At 41.4% G+C, this 14484-nt stretch overlaps 1 protein-coding gene across 1 annotated transcript in view; it reads right to left on the minus strand.

Annotated features, from left to right (window-relative positions):
* The window catches only part of adamts3 (ADAM metallopeptidase with thrombospondin type 1 motif, 3), a 173292-nt gene that overhangs the window by 91000 nt on the left and 67808 nt on the right, over positions 1-14484 (minus strand). The window contains exon 5 of the mRNA XM_075467289.1: positions 3300-3502. Coding sequence (XP_075323404.1) covers positions 3300-3502 — 203 coding nt within the window. The remainder of the gene's footprint in view (positions 1-3299; positions 3503-14484) is intronic.

Below are 14484 nucleotides of genomic sequence, written 5' to 3' on the forward strand. Positions count from 1 at the left end.
TGCTGAAGCAGATTGAGGGCCAAATGTTGAAAATTAAGCTGTTGTTGTGAAACTTGCTGGCTTTCATGTCGACAGTGAAGACAAACGCACACGCACACAAAGAGAGGCGCTAAGTGCGTGCTAATATATGAGCTTATTAAATGCTCCAATCGGTTACAATTCTCTATGGGATGGTATGCATGAAGAGGATGAGCCCCTCTCAAGATTAACAGGGGAGATCAAAGAGAAAGGGGAAAAACAGAAGAGAAGAAGATAAGAGCGGAGAAAGGAAATGAAAAGACGAGGAAGATGGAGAAGAGGTGATGACAATACATGAGGAGAGCTGGAGATGTGAAAAGAGGGTTGATGAAAGAAAAGAATGGGCAGAGATGATGAGGGGAGACAAACGGCACAAAACAAGAGGAGATGAAAAAGGAAAAAGAGAAGAGGGCAAGGGGGAACAAGAGGGATGAAAGAGGAATAGGAGAAAGGGGAAAAGATGAAAAGCAACGAGGAAAAGAAGAGGAGCAAAGTGGGGAAAAGAACAGGAGAATTAACGGGAGATTTAAAAAAAGGAAGGAGAGAGAGTAAAGGTTCAGAGGGGAAGACAAGAAAAGAAGAGGGAAGAACTCTTTGGACGGAGATGCTGTAAATATACACAAACCTCAAATTTAGGTCAGAGGAAGACAACAGAGAGGAGGGTCAAAAGGTCAAGATAGAAAAGGGTCGAAAGAGCAGAGGTGAAGATGGAAAAAAAAGGATGCACCTGACTCTGCAGTGCGAGGACCGGAGGGACCGGGAGAAGTAGAAAAGAGGCAGTTAGAGGCAGAGTGGACCAAAGGTCCAGATAAACAGGCAGGGTAGGCGGTAACTATCCGTAACTGCCAATCACAGTAATCAGTGTTCAGAGGGCAGAGGGTGAGCTGCCCGCTGACAAAGCCAGCAGGGACTTCTGCTGGAAAACACCATCTGCACTTCACATTATCATTCAGTACAATCCTGTTCAAGAGTGCAGCACAGAAGCTTGTGATGGGAAAACACAAACCGCTGCTCAACCGTTAGATAGGCTTCTTTTTGACGACTTTAGTCTGTCGCCAAGTGTGCCCAACAGCATTCTATCAATGGTATACTATCATCGTCAACCTAAGCCATGCACTGAGGGAGGTTCAAATCCCCTGCTGACCTGTTGCTGAGGAACAGCAGTAGCTCGACAACAGTGGGGTCAAAGTGTTGGCTCTGATCTTCCATCTAAATGAAAATGTCTCATTCAATGAATGCTTTAGCGTGCACCCAGGAAACTGAGGGACATATGGCGAATTTCATCCAGCGTTTCCACGGCTTTTCTGCAGCAAACTCTGTATCTATAATCTGCCTCCTGGGAAAAATGATAGCCTGAATTGATTGTCCAGCACCCACAGAGAGTATCATGAAGGAGACGTCCCTGCTGAGGTGCGACTGCATTCAAAACAATTGTTCAAAGAGGGATAAAAATTTCCCTGCTAGGAATTTGATAGCATGCTCCTTTTGTGTTTGAACGGATATAATTCAGACTATTCTTAATGTCGATGATTCATATTTAGATCATGACCAGTTGATTGGATTGTTGCTGGAGTAGATTGGAGGGCCTTATAAATGTCTATTCCAAGGAAATGGAACTAAGTGCTTATTGAAACTAATTTAGTACTGAACACAACAAGCTCCTACACAGCCGTGCTCTGAGAAAGATCTGTGAAACCAGGTGTAAAACTATAACAGAGGGAAACCCACAACAGCTCAAAAAAATTAAACAGAAAGTAAGGACACCGATGCACAAAATGAGGATAATAACTGGCAAAGATTACATATCAATGACGTTTGCGATGGACTACTTCAGGATACACGTGTTAAAGGTTTACAGCCATCCCGACCGAAATATCACTGATAATATGCTAACAGAACTTAAAAGGGCAGTCTTTATTAAACAGGGATTTAGCTGAACCATATTTTCCCAATTCCAATTGTAAACAAAAAACAAAAAGACAAAAAAAAATGCAAACAGTCTCAAACAGGAAAGAAACTTATCAAAGCAGCTCAAAAAGAGGCATTGGGATCTTCACACTGAATTCATGGGCAGAGTTTTAGTCGGTAACTGTATGTATCTTACCAGCTTAAACAAATACATTTGCATTAGTCTCAAATGATGTCAAAATGTTCACATCTTGGAAGGTTTATCATTATCTGATACCTTTGCGACAAAAATTCCGTCAGATCCAGATGCACCAAATGCTGCAAACATTAGCTCTTATCCAAATTCTTTTTGTTGCATGACTGACAGTTTGCGAAAAGACTGGGTGGCACCGCCTGAACTCTATATAAAGGCTGGTGCTGTGTTGCGAGCAAATATTTTGCCACATGCCCAAGAACTGCAAAAAAAAACAAAAAACAGAACATTTATTCTAAAAGCCATTACAGGGAAATCAACAGGGGGTAATCATTTGTGATTCTGTGAGTGAAATGAACAAAAAAAAAAAAGTTTGAATTGAAAAACGGACACAAAACACTGCTTAAACCAAGTCATCTGGGATTATGTCTGTAGGCGGACAGGTTGATGTGGTGGACTCACAAGATCAAACGGTTCAAGGAATATTTAGAGAGGTGACATTGACGCGTGTCCTGTCCCGCTGGCACATGACAGTGATGCCGCTCAGGGAATCTCAGCATCTGATGTGAGTGATATACAGAGTGACTCACTGTCAGGCAACTCAGGGACTGGAGCCTCTTAAGAGCAATAAACTTACCAACCAATCAGATTTGCATTTGGCTTGTAAGAGATCAACTGTATAAACTGCTTTAAATAATTTTGTATTCGACTAATTACTTCTTTTTCAAGACGTTAAATACCGGCATAATCTTTTACAGACTTAACTAGGTCGAACGTCCAACAATCAGTTTCACTGAAACATAATCCTAAACATCTGATTAGGTGTATGGCATTCATGTTGAAGAATAGGTAGCAGAAGGTTTGCTTGTGTTCGAGAAATATTTTGCGGACTTTGAAATCAAGATTTTTAAATTTCCTTTCTATTTTCTAAGAAGAAGAAAAAAATGTTTATGTCAGGAGGTGGCATGGTTGGTGGGATTTAAGATGAACTTTAACCATGTACCATGAAACACGTTACTTTCTGCTCAACTTTCAGTTCAAACTGTGGAACACCATCACTAGGATTAAGGCTGTCAGAATGGGATGTTGCCCATTGGTTGGTATCAGATTAGATTTTGAGAATCAAGCAATTTCAACTCTAATCCCAAACGAATAACAAAAGCAAACTGAAGAGACTTACGATGTTCATCAGAGTGAGGAGATAATTCTGTACATGCTCCTTGCCATGAAATCGAACCACCGAGTCGTCGACTCCCAACAGGATTTCAATGTTGTAGCTGTCCTCCCCAGCTTCCCGACGACGGCGGCGGCGGCGGCGTTGTACCGTCTCATTGACCTGCCGGGTTACTGACTCAAGGGTTCCGGGAACATCAAGCTCTGGTTCTGCTCAGAGATCGAGACAAAGGAGAGAGAAGTCAGGATTTCATTCATGTTTTGAAACTCACCTTCCAAAAATGCCTTCAGTTTTTTTGCTCTGGGTCATGTGGGATTAAATCACAAATGTTTGTGTCTGCTGCAGGGCCTTAACGCTTAAATAATTATTTAGTAAGCTCACACCTGGATTGAGCAAAAACCGTATTGTTAGGAGGGTTAATGAATCAAAAAAAGATGGAGATGCAAAGTGAAGGAGGTCCAGCTGGACTTTAATCACTCATTCACAGAGCAGCATGCGTGCCTCTGGTTTTAGGTCTTAAAGGGTGCTCTTACTTGTTCCCAATGTGTCATATCATTGCAAAATTCCATTTCTTTTGATTCAATTAAATTCGGTTTTGTTTATATAGCGCCAAATACAACAAATGTCATCTCAAGGCACTTTAATAGTATAGTCCAATTCAAGCCAATTGAAATTCAATTCAATGTAATCATAATTGTTTTCAAAATAATCCAATTCATTCATATAGAGCCAATTCAAAAACATTTTCCTAGCTAAGGAAATTAGCTAGGACTGTTTGTAAAACAAATCATGCAACCACTCTGAATGCCTTTTTCATTCCAACTGAACACTACTCGCAAAATGCTTCGACACATCTGCCTTTCATACTGTTCATTCATCTCTTGGGCTCGTGATGCTGAAAATACAAAAACTATAAAAGGTGTGCGACACTTTAAAATCCGATCATACGCTATCGACAGCTAACGGCTCATCTAAACCACAATTCTCTTCAATACAAAGGCCAGCAAAGACAAACAGTTTATAGTATAAGGCCTTTCTACACTTCGGAGATTATCCACTGTGGTTAAATAAGAGGAAAATCAGATTCGACTTCAAAGCAAGCCGCTGTCTTCGCCACGTATGAAAATGAAGTGTTTTATCTGACTTGACAGTTTTCTGTACCTTCCCTGCAGCTCAATCACACCAAGAGAATTGATAATGCTTCCTTTGTGATGGAACGAACCACCGGTATTTAAATTTCCCTTCATGCTGCTTAGCTGTACACTCTTACAGCACAATAAAAGGCCATCTCTTTGAAACCTCGAAGGGAGAACTTCTGATATGAAATCCTTTATCTCCTCTCCTCTGTCGCCCCGACGGGAGGAGCGACTGTGAGATGTGATTGAGTGGCCACAGATATCCCTCATTCGACGCTTCGCTGCTTCACACTTGGAAGCACTGAAAGTGGAACTTTCCGTCACAATGACCAAAATAAAATCCTCCTTTTGGTCGTCAGCCTCTTGACTGGCAGAGAGTTGCTGGTTGAAAACCCTGCTGGGAAAATCTTGGCAGCAATTTGGGTGAATCATCGCCGAGTCCCTGAGCGAGACTGTTTTGCTTTGCCGGAGCTGCTGCTCCAAGGCAAGGCTGTTATTATGCCCGGAGCTTGTTTTGTTTGATTTCAATCACCAAATGTACTTTAGATACTTTAGTACAATTTCAAGCTGCGGTGATGCCCGCTCTGTGCACTCAAGCTCAAACCAGACCATCACTGAGGTTTAGTTTCTGGCTCCGGCTCCAGAGTTATAGTAACTGTCATGTCAGGAAGTAAGTAAGTACAACTGCCATGGGTCTGCAGAACTCATCATTCAATATTTCTAATTAATAATCCAGAATGAAATAGTTTTTTCATTCCAAACATTGAAAACTTTTGTCTACATATGAAAAGTACCCAATCAGGCTTGTTTCCGTTAAATGTCACTATCCCATATACCAGATTGTAAAGGAGCTGAGGTGACAGGCATCCAACCAACTGAGACGTCATTGGAATCTGACATCGATTAAACAGAACCTTTGTTAGTGTTTCTACAGACAACAGCTGTATTTCATTTTCTTAAAATGTGGGATTAACGAGCCACGCCCTCTTCAGACGTTCAGGATCCAATGGCATATCCTCGTTTGCAGCAGGCCTGCTCTCTTCTTCATGTTTATTAGTGTTGGCCCGGTTTATCGTCCTGAGGCAGTAACAGATGACTGCTCTTGCCACCGGGCATGTGTCTGGTTTGAGTGAGGCATTCGCCCTTATGTGCCAAAACTCTTTCTTAAGGCTAAATTGACTTTAAGTGATTGTGAGACTTTAGTTGTGAAGATTTTTCTGCTGTTATTGTTTTTGGGATATTCATATGAATTACCCCCTTGGGCAATTCTCTACCAGCTTTGCCATCTGGGCTTTGAGAGCATATCCCTTTCCTCTTGCCTGATCCTTTCAAACTGTATCAGATTGAATGGGAAGTATCCGTAACCTCAGACATGTGGATCATGTACAAGTACATAGCATCAATATGTAATACTGGAAATGTCATTAAATGCTGACAAAACCTCTCTGAGAGTCCTCAAAGACCCTGCTGAAAATATGATAAATGAATCAAAACAGTATAAAAAAATAGCTACATCACAGGCCTCTAGCCTTGCTGTGCACTTTGATAATCATCAGCACTCTCATGTATAAAAGTTCAGTGTTACAACTACAAATTGCAAGCTAAAATGTTTGGTGTGCAGCTTTTAATGCACAGATTGGTGTAAATGGCCACCACTTCCAGAAGTGCAAGAAGGATTTATATCACAGACCACCTGCCTGCGAGTGTGATGGTTCCCGTAGGTTGTTTTGCATTCATTTAAGGGCAGTAAATTCCTCCATCTGACCCTTAAAGCGAGGGAGATCATCTTCCAACTGGTAATGAATAAAACAACCTGCGCCAGTGAGACAGCACAGGCCCTGAACTAAGAAATTGCCTTCATGTAAGTTCATGGAGCCCATTTACAAAGACACCTGAGATAGTAAACAAAGGTCGCATGGAATCACAAGTAGCTTGTGGGTTCAAGGCTATTTGGTCATCAGAAAGTTTGGCCCCGCGGTGATTTAAAGCATCTCCCATTTCTGTGCTCCACTTGAATTATTTTTTTTCTGATATTAAAACCACTTGAGATCAGATGAAGAATATAAGCATGTATAACATATTTGGACGTTTCAAGGAAGTTTTCAGCTGATCAAATGAACTGAATGCAATCCCTCTTGTAAAGCACCCAGAACTGAACAAAGGCCTCCAGTCAGAGCCGCCTGTGTATGAATCTCTGTACCCAAAGAGAACTAAAGATTCTTGCCAACAGCTCCTTGGCGCTCCATGAATTTCGCCTGTTTGAATATAAGATTGAATCAAAAAAAAATTCTGTTTTTTATTTCATCCATATTGACTGAAGATACTGCACTGGCAAACACTTAGAAATCTCAAGCCATAAATAAAAGCACAGGCCATTTTTCATTTTTGCAGGGATGCTTAGGGCCACAGACAGGGCCAGTGATTGAGTGGAGAGGGAGCTAAAATAAATAGGAAGAAATGGCTGCCACCTCAGCTGTGGCCCGGCTCCTACAGAGTTGGGATTGTGGAGCACATTCCTCCACTCCACCGCTCCCGTCATGACACAGGCATTCTTGTGCCGCAGGCCAGCTCCCCCCCTCCCTCTCCTGAGTAAACAGGCTTTCTGAGGTCCCTACTTCAAACGCACAGGACTTCCCCTCAGCAGCGCTCCTTAAGACTGCTAGTGTGCTTCAGTCAGTGGCGAGCCTGCCACCCCTAACCGCCTCGGCCTCACCCCACTCCGGGCCCAAAACCCAGTCCCACGGGAGGCCCGCCATACAGGAGCAGCAGCCCAGGAGACGGGGCCCCCAGCCAGCGCTTACCCACACGTGGCACAGCGCGGCAAGGTGGCAATGAGGCCAGCCAGAGCTGCCGCAGGCTAAAAATGGCACAGAGGTAGGAGACAGGCAAGTTGCCGTCAGCCTGGAGTGGAAATCTACTGTCTGCTGTGACGGCATTAATATACACTCCACATGCTCGCAATCCAAAAACCTCATTAGTATGAAAGGCACAGCGAGAATGCTGTAGGGACGAAGATAGCAGACAGATGCGTACATATGTTTGTTTAGTATGGAAATGTAGGGCAAAGTGTCTGCTGGGATAATGCAGAGTGAGGCATTTCTAATCATAAATGTTATTTCATCTGACAGGAAACATATGCGGTGTCCTCATTAATGGGGAGTACGCAGTAAGCATCCAGGGTGTTTCAGTCACAAGAAGCAGCATCTTGCTTTGGGCTGTTTGGGCTGTGATTTTTTCTTTATTGTGGATCAGGTCAATATACTGTAGCACCTGTTTGAAAACATACAGAAATGTGTAGTAAGACCGACGACAACAGTGTGCATAAAATCTACTCCATCAGCTGAAAGTAATTTGTCTCATGTAACAAAACTAGTATGGTACTAAGTAGAAAAAAATGGGTAAAAAAGATCAAGACTCAAGCTCTTTTATATATATATATATATATATATATATATATTTATATATATTCTTTAGAGTAGTTAGAGAGTTCACACCAGAAACTTCATAATCTCTAACATCTAAAAATGTAATGTTAGAGATTATTTTGTAATGATTCTGAGCAGGATTAAAATAGACTTTAAATCGAGTTTGAGCCTGATGAGCAGATGCTGCTGTCACAGACGAGGGTTCAAAGTCAAGAAATGAAACTTCATCAACAGAGACACTGCTATGTCAGAAGAGGTTTTAGCCGAGAGGGGATTAAGACTCCTGAGTCAGAGCCACTAAAACCATCTCACTGTCATGTTTCTGCAATCTTTTTAACTGTACACTGTAAATACTGCGACAGTGTTGGCATGAGACCACAGAGGTCCCCTGCGACACAGATGCCCTTGAGAAAAGAGCACAGAGAATGGCTTCAAGTGTGATCAAACAGAGTGTGAAAAAGCCCGACTCGTACGTGACAGGAGAGCAGCTCGGAGCATCGCCCTGATCTCTCGGGTTCAATGGCAGAATTCTCAAAGGAGCTTAGTAAAGACAACTTGTATAAACATAAACATTGACAAACGGGACAGGTCGAGAGGGTCAGTTAGTGGCAAGAATTCATTTAAAATCCAGTGTGATCATGAATGCAGATGGTAAAAGAGATGATGTCATAGATTGTAGTGAGTCCAAACCACATAACCACAGAGCTCTACTGTTTCTGTTAAATAAAACAACACATTTGCCTCAGTCTAGCGATTTAATTCCGATACAGCAAAAAAAAAAAAAGATTAATATTATTCATGCATATTTATAGATACTTGTGTCTCATATACTTTGAATGCACTGTAGTGCAGATTTCAGTGTCATCCCTCATTTTCACACGAACAGGCATGACCCTAGTTCTTAGTCCTCACAGCAGGTATGTTATATATTGAATTTCTATTACTGGTAGAAATAACTGGCAAATATTTTAAAATAAAACGTGGGGAGGTAGGAGATATTGGCCAGTATATTAAGGATCTAAGATGAGACATAATTTCACCGGGATCAAAGCCAAAAACATCAAAAGTGCTAAAGCTAACCAAAAAAACCCAAACATAAAACCACCAGGCTAATATCTGTGCTGGTCCTCCAATGCATCACAAAAACAGCTAGATGGGTTCCTATTAACAAGCTAAGCTAATCTAAAGCTATCTTTTAAAAAGATTCAAGAGCTTAACGCCAGTAAACTAGGTTGCATAATGTTGCCAGAGGGTGGTGGTTTAGGCTGTGTTGCTAATTCATATAATTTGGTGGAAGAAGTAGTTGTCCCAAGCTAACTGGAAACAAACATTGAAGAGGAAAAAAAAACACCTGTGGTGGACCACAACAAAAGGAAAATGGATAGTTCCTGGATGTTCTATTGGAGGTCCTTCTTCAGGAATTACTTTCATTTCTGGGAATATCTGAGATATCATATCACATCTGGGAAGTGTGATAGTTTATATTGTTTGCCAATTCAGACTGGAAAAAAACTGGTCATCTTAATCTTTGCCAGGTCAGACAAGATTTACAGAGTTGTTTTCATAAACCCAAATGCTCATCCAGTCTTCTCTGAAACGGGCACAAGCCCCCCCCCCCCCCTTTTTTTTTTTTTTCTCGGTTCCATTCACCTTTTTTTATTGACATCCTCTAAATGCAAATCAAAAAACGACAATGTAAACCTGGCCACTGGGCCTCACTCAGTGGCCTGTGGGGTTTGGCATTGATGTGTTGGCTGCTAATCCTTTAGGTCCTATGTGGGAAAATCCTTGGATTGGGATTGTTGTGACTGGGATCCGGTGGAGTTTGGAGGCAGGGAGGCTCTTCATCTTCTTCTTGGGGTCATTCCTGAGCAGTTTTTGTGATTTTGTAGAGGCACATTGTTCTGCAGGGGTAAGCTGATGTCAGCAGGGGTGGGTCTTTGGAAGGAGTGTTCTCCGGCTTGGCAATATTAGTTACGGGGTTGGCTCAAGTCTAAGCGCTGTCACATCCACATGAATACTGGCATCCCAAGGTTTGCCAGTTAAACATTACATTTTGAGAAAATGATAAAAGTTCTGCACTCTTCGAGGTTGTTTTGCCGGAAATTCAACAACTTTGGACTCTATTATATATACTATTGTTACAGTTAGGTTGAGTAGAAAGGATTCACGAGGTCACTGAACAGATACACACAAATAACATGCTGCAAAGATGAACTATAACATCAAAGCACAACGGGTTAATCCAACAAACCCAGAGTGAGGACATCCTTGGTCATGGATTCTTTAAGTCTCTTGTGTTAACAATGTCAGCAAGGCATGACGGCTGTTAACACAGCATGGTGCTGATCAGGCGAAAAAGATCCCTTTCTCTGGTCTTTGAGCACATAAACCATACATCTCTCCACATCTGATGTATGTCCTCTATTAGACTACACCAAGAAAACAATGTGTGACCAAAGCCACTGCTGCAAAGCATACATGGCGTTCGTGGTGGGAATCTCATTTTACATTAGCCGTGAAAAATCTTTGATACTCTTGTTGCACAGCTTCTTTCTGTTTGGCTCTGGGTACGGCTTTCATTTAAAGTATGGACACGAGGTACCTTTCATCATGACTATGAATTTTATATTACCACTAAACAGGAGTCGCCTTTTCTTTATCATTTTGCGACTGCTGTGGTTTCCCTATGGAGCTGCGGTTGATTTAGTGCTGGCGATTTGCCTCGTCGTGTAAGGGAATTTTTCACATAAAACCCTGAAATAATTACACAAGCTTTTATGACCAGGGCCATATTGTTTTAGCCCTTTTTTCTAATTCTCTTCCTAAATGCCGGTGAAAATGAGCAGTGACAGCAACAACAACAGCAGCCTAATTACCAGTAGCGCACTACAACTGGAGAAAAGATGCTGGACGAAGCATTTCACAGGGGAGACAGCACGCAGGTCTGTGGTTCAATGCTGAGTGAGATGGGGATTTTAAGAAGGTGCATGTGTGTCTATGTACATTCTCCAAAGCCCACCTGAAGTTTTTGAATGACTATAAACTGGCTCGTGGGGAGTTTTAGGGTATAAAATTGAAGCCAACACTCCTGCTCCCACTGGGCGTGATATTAAAGCATTACTAATGATTTCTAACTCTTTGCTACTTTGCCTAACAAAATGAACTATGGGGCTTTCATTGGCAAGGCAAGGCAATTTTATTTGTAGAGCACAATTCGTACACAAGGCAATTCAAAGTGCTTTACAGCTACATAAAATCACAAGAAGGCAATAAAATCATTCCAAAAAAACATAAAAAATAATTAATAATTAATTAATTTAAAAGTAAAGAGTGCAGATAAAATACTTTCAGGTGTCATGCACAGCTAAATAGAAGTGTTTTCAGCCTGGATTTAAACATTGTCAGAGTTGAGGCCTGTCTCACATCTTCTGGAAGACTGTAGGAGAATAAAACTGAAACGTAGGATTAAAAGGACTGTGTGTGATAGAAAAGGTTTGTATAGAGGTTTCTTTTCATATTAGCAGTAAAGTAGGCTAGGAAAATGCCTCACTTTGACCAGACTCATTGTATGACAATGGGAATTAAACAATATGGGTTAATGTATTGGTGATTTGTAAATTATTTAAGGATTTAAACACAAAACAATGGAACATCTATGTCATCCATGTAGCCTATATGGTAAGAGCGTCTCAGAGGGCAGTATTAGATGCTTATAGAAGCAAAAAAACTTGGTTTAAATGAAAATCGAGCTGTTTGAAGGGGAGTGTCAAAAATTTTGCTAAACCTTAAGCAAATGGTTTTAGTTTGGTAAAATTATTTTCTGTTTTTGCACCCGTGACAAACAGAATAAATAGTACTCCAGTACTCTACTATAGTTTGCTATTAGCTAACACGTGTAGCCACCAAAGGGGATATTTTCAAGAACTAAAATACAATGTTAGTTTTATAAATGTTACGTGACAAAAAGACGTGACTCAAAAGAAAATCCTGTAAGTAATGCAAACTGGACAGAGTGCTCACCTGCTCTTAGAATTAGTAACCGTAGCCGCTAGGTGTCCAGTTAATTTGTTAGCTAACACGACAATATGGGCTCCTCTCGGTGTTTGTTGTGTTTCTCTTCCTTCCCCTCTCCCCTTCTCTGTTCTTTTCCATGTGACCCGTAAAATTGATCCCAGCAAAAACATTCTGACAAATGTCTCAAATCCTCTGGAGAAGGAGAATCATCTGTGTCTCTGATGCATTATCCCATGTAGAAAAACACACTCTAAGTTAATATATATGTTGAGATGAAAAGCTTTTACCCTGGAACTGATGTCACAGTTTGTCACACATTAAATTGATGGTTGTAAAATCTCAAAGACACATATCTGATTTATTTAGAAGCCAGTTTCCTTGTCTCTTCTGCTCACGTCTGGTAGTGGTAGCTAGGAAGACATGACGGAAGGAATCAGGGAGAGAAATTGAGGACGTACAAACTGGGAAACCAGAAAAGGGGGGTGAAGTCACACTTGTTAGCCAGTGATGCAACACAGCTGGAAGAGATAACAGGAGAGCAGTGATGGTTTTATTTAGCTGTGACACAACAGGATAACTGACCTTTCCACACATATGGAATAAAGACTGGCCTGTCAACGTCAAAACAACACTCGAGTTTGCCACAACCAGAAATTAGTCCAACAGTAAGATGGACTTTACAAAGAGGCGACTGCTAAAAGCAGAATCCAGACCTGAGGCTAAGGATGTGGCAAAGCTGTGCTTACAAAGAGCAAAGAGATTCAAAATGACAGGAGAAGAAGAAGAAGGCTCTGACACCGAACCTGCAGCACAGAGGGCTGGTCTTCTCTCACCCTGCAGACACCAGGCCAATAGTACAACAACAAATGGAGACCAGAATTAGACCAATGCTTGTGTAACAGAATCCAATATTCAGAAAGAAACAGATATGAAGCTATTTTGTGAGCACAAATAAAACACAAAGAAAGGTTGTTGACATGAGATGTTTACTCTGCTGTTTAGTATCAATCCATGCACCTGCGGGAGGATTTCACATCAAAGTCCACATCTGTTGCTAAGCCATCATCGTGAGCTGCTCTAATAAGCAGCTGGAGCTCCGAAATCTTTGTAGTCACATCACTGTGGCGGGTGACATGTCACATTTCAGTTTTTACTTTGCTTTCAGATAATATGAAAATGTAAACCGAGCCAATACCTGAGCCTTCTTCCACCAAATTTACATTTCAGAATTATGAATCTAAACATTTCTAAATAGCATGGGAGTGCACAGACTCTGATGTCTCACAGACTTCCTGATGCCAATTTTGCGGCGGATAATTCAGTTAGGAAGAGATATTATACACCTGGGCTTTTCCTTTTCCTCCTGTGTGTCATATCTTTTTGAGCCTGTTAAAGGTCAGCAAAGTTAAAAAAAAAAACCAAACCTCACATCAAAAGAAGGTATTCTCTGCGTCTGAAGTTCCTGAAACTCTTCTGTAGTTCAGACTTTTCCATTTCTCATCTTCTTCACCATGACATACATTTGCAAATTGCCAGTCTAATGGCTGCTTTATCACACTTCATACACTTATACACTCCACGTGAGCCGAAGGCACATCAAAACGCACTACCTGGCTTAAGGTATTGGTGATGTCATAGACTGCATCACTGGATAAAACCAATAGGACCAATATTAAAAACCAATATTTACTTTTTATTGCAGCACTTTAGTTTTGTGTTTTTAATTTCTTTTGAAGCGGTTGTATTTATTCAGCCATTTGGTTTAATACTGGTTAATACTGTGACCTAATTTCTTTCTAACGGCACAATGGAAAGAGAAAATTGTAGCAAATTAACTCTAACCTGCCTGCCTACCACCTCTCTTGACCCTTGAGCCAGACTACACTTACACACACTGAATGTTTTCCATGCTTTCCAAAGGAAAAACATTGATAGATGATGTCACAGACTTCTATCAGCGTCCTTATCACATTGCGCTTGCATTCATTTGCTCATGTCCCACTCGGCTCAGATGTATTGTGTTCCCCATAATTCTGCTCTTATTCACATGCCTTTTTAGCCTGGGAATTCCCATGCTGCTTTGCGCTCGATTTCATTCTCACTGCAAAGTCAGCCTGGAAACCACCGCCCTTATTTTTGCTAGAGTTTGGGAACCAATCACAGAACAGGGGGGCAGCAAGACGATGACGACGTCTATGCGCTACACCGAAGCTTGTAGAGCGTTAATCCAACATGACAGCGGACACAACGTTACCGTTCAATGCAGCCTTAGAAAGTGTTTCGGAGTAGATTCACCGGGTCATTTGAACCGTGACATCCAGCCAAGTAGCCCACCCGAAGTTTTTCCGATATTGGCTGAACATCAGCCGAGTTACCGAGTTATCCCGAAAAGCTTAGTACAAGCGCTAACTGACCCTGGCAGTATCTCCAAAATTACCACACTAGAATCACATGTCATGACACCAAACTTCTACAGTTGTACAAATATGGTCTGTACTCACAAAACGATGCATTTGGAAGTTTGTACATAGTCCAGGAGTTTATTATTATCATCAACACAAGCCTGATAGCTTTTCTGCTGCTAAAGCTTCGTTGACGTCACTTCTGGGAGCC

This window comes from Odontesthes bonariensis, chromosome 6 (assembly GCF_027942865.1).
Source record: "Odontesthes bonariensis isolate fOdoBon6 chromosome 6, fOdoBon6.hap1, whole genome shotgun sequence".
NCBI lineage: Eukaryota > Metazoa > Chordata > Actinopteri > Atheriniformes > Atherinopsidae > Odontesthes > Odontesthes bonariensis.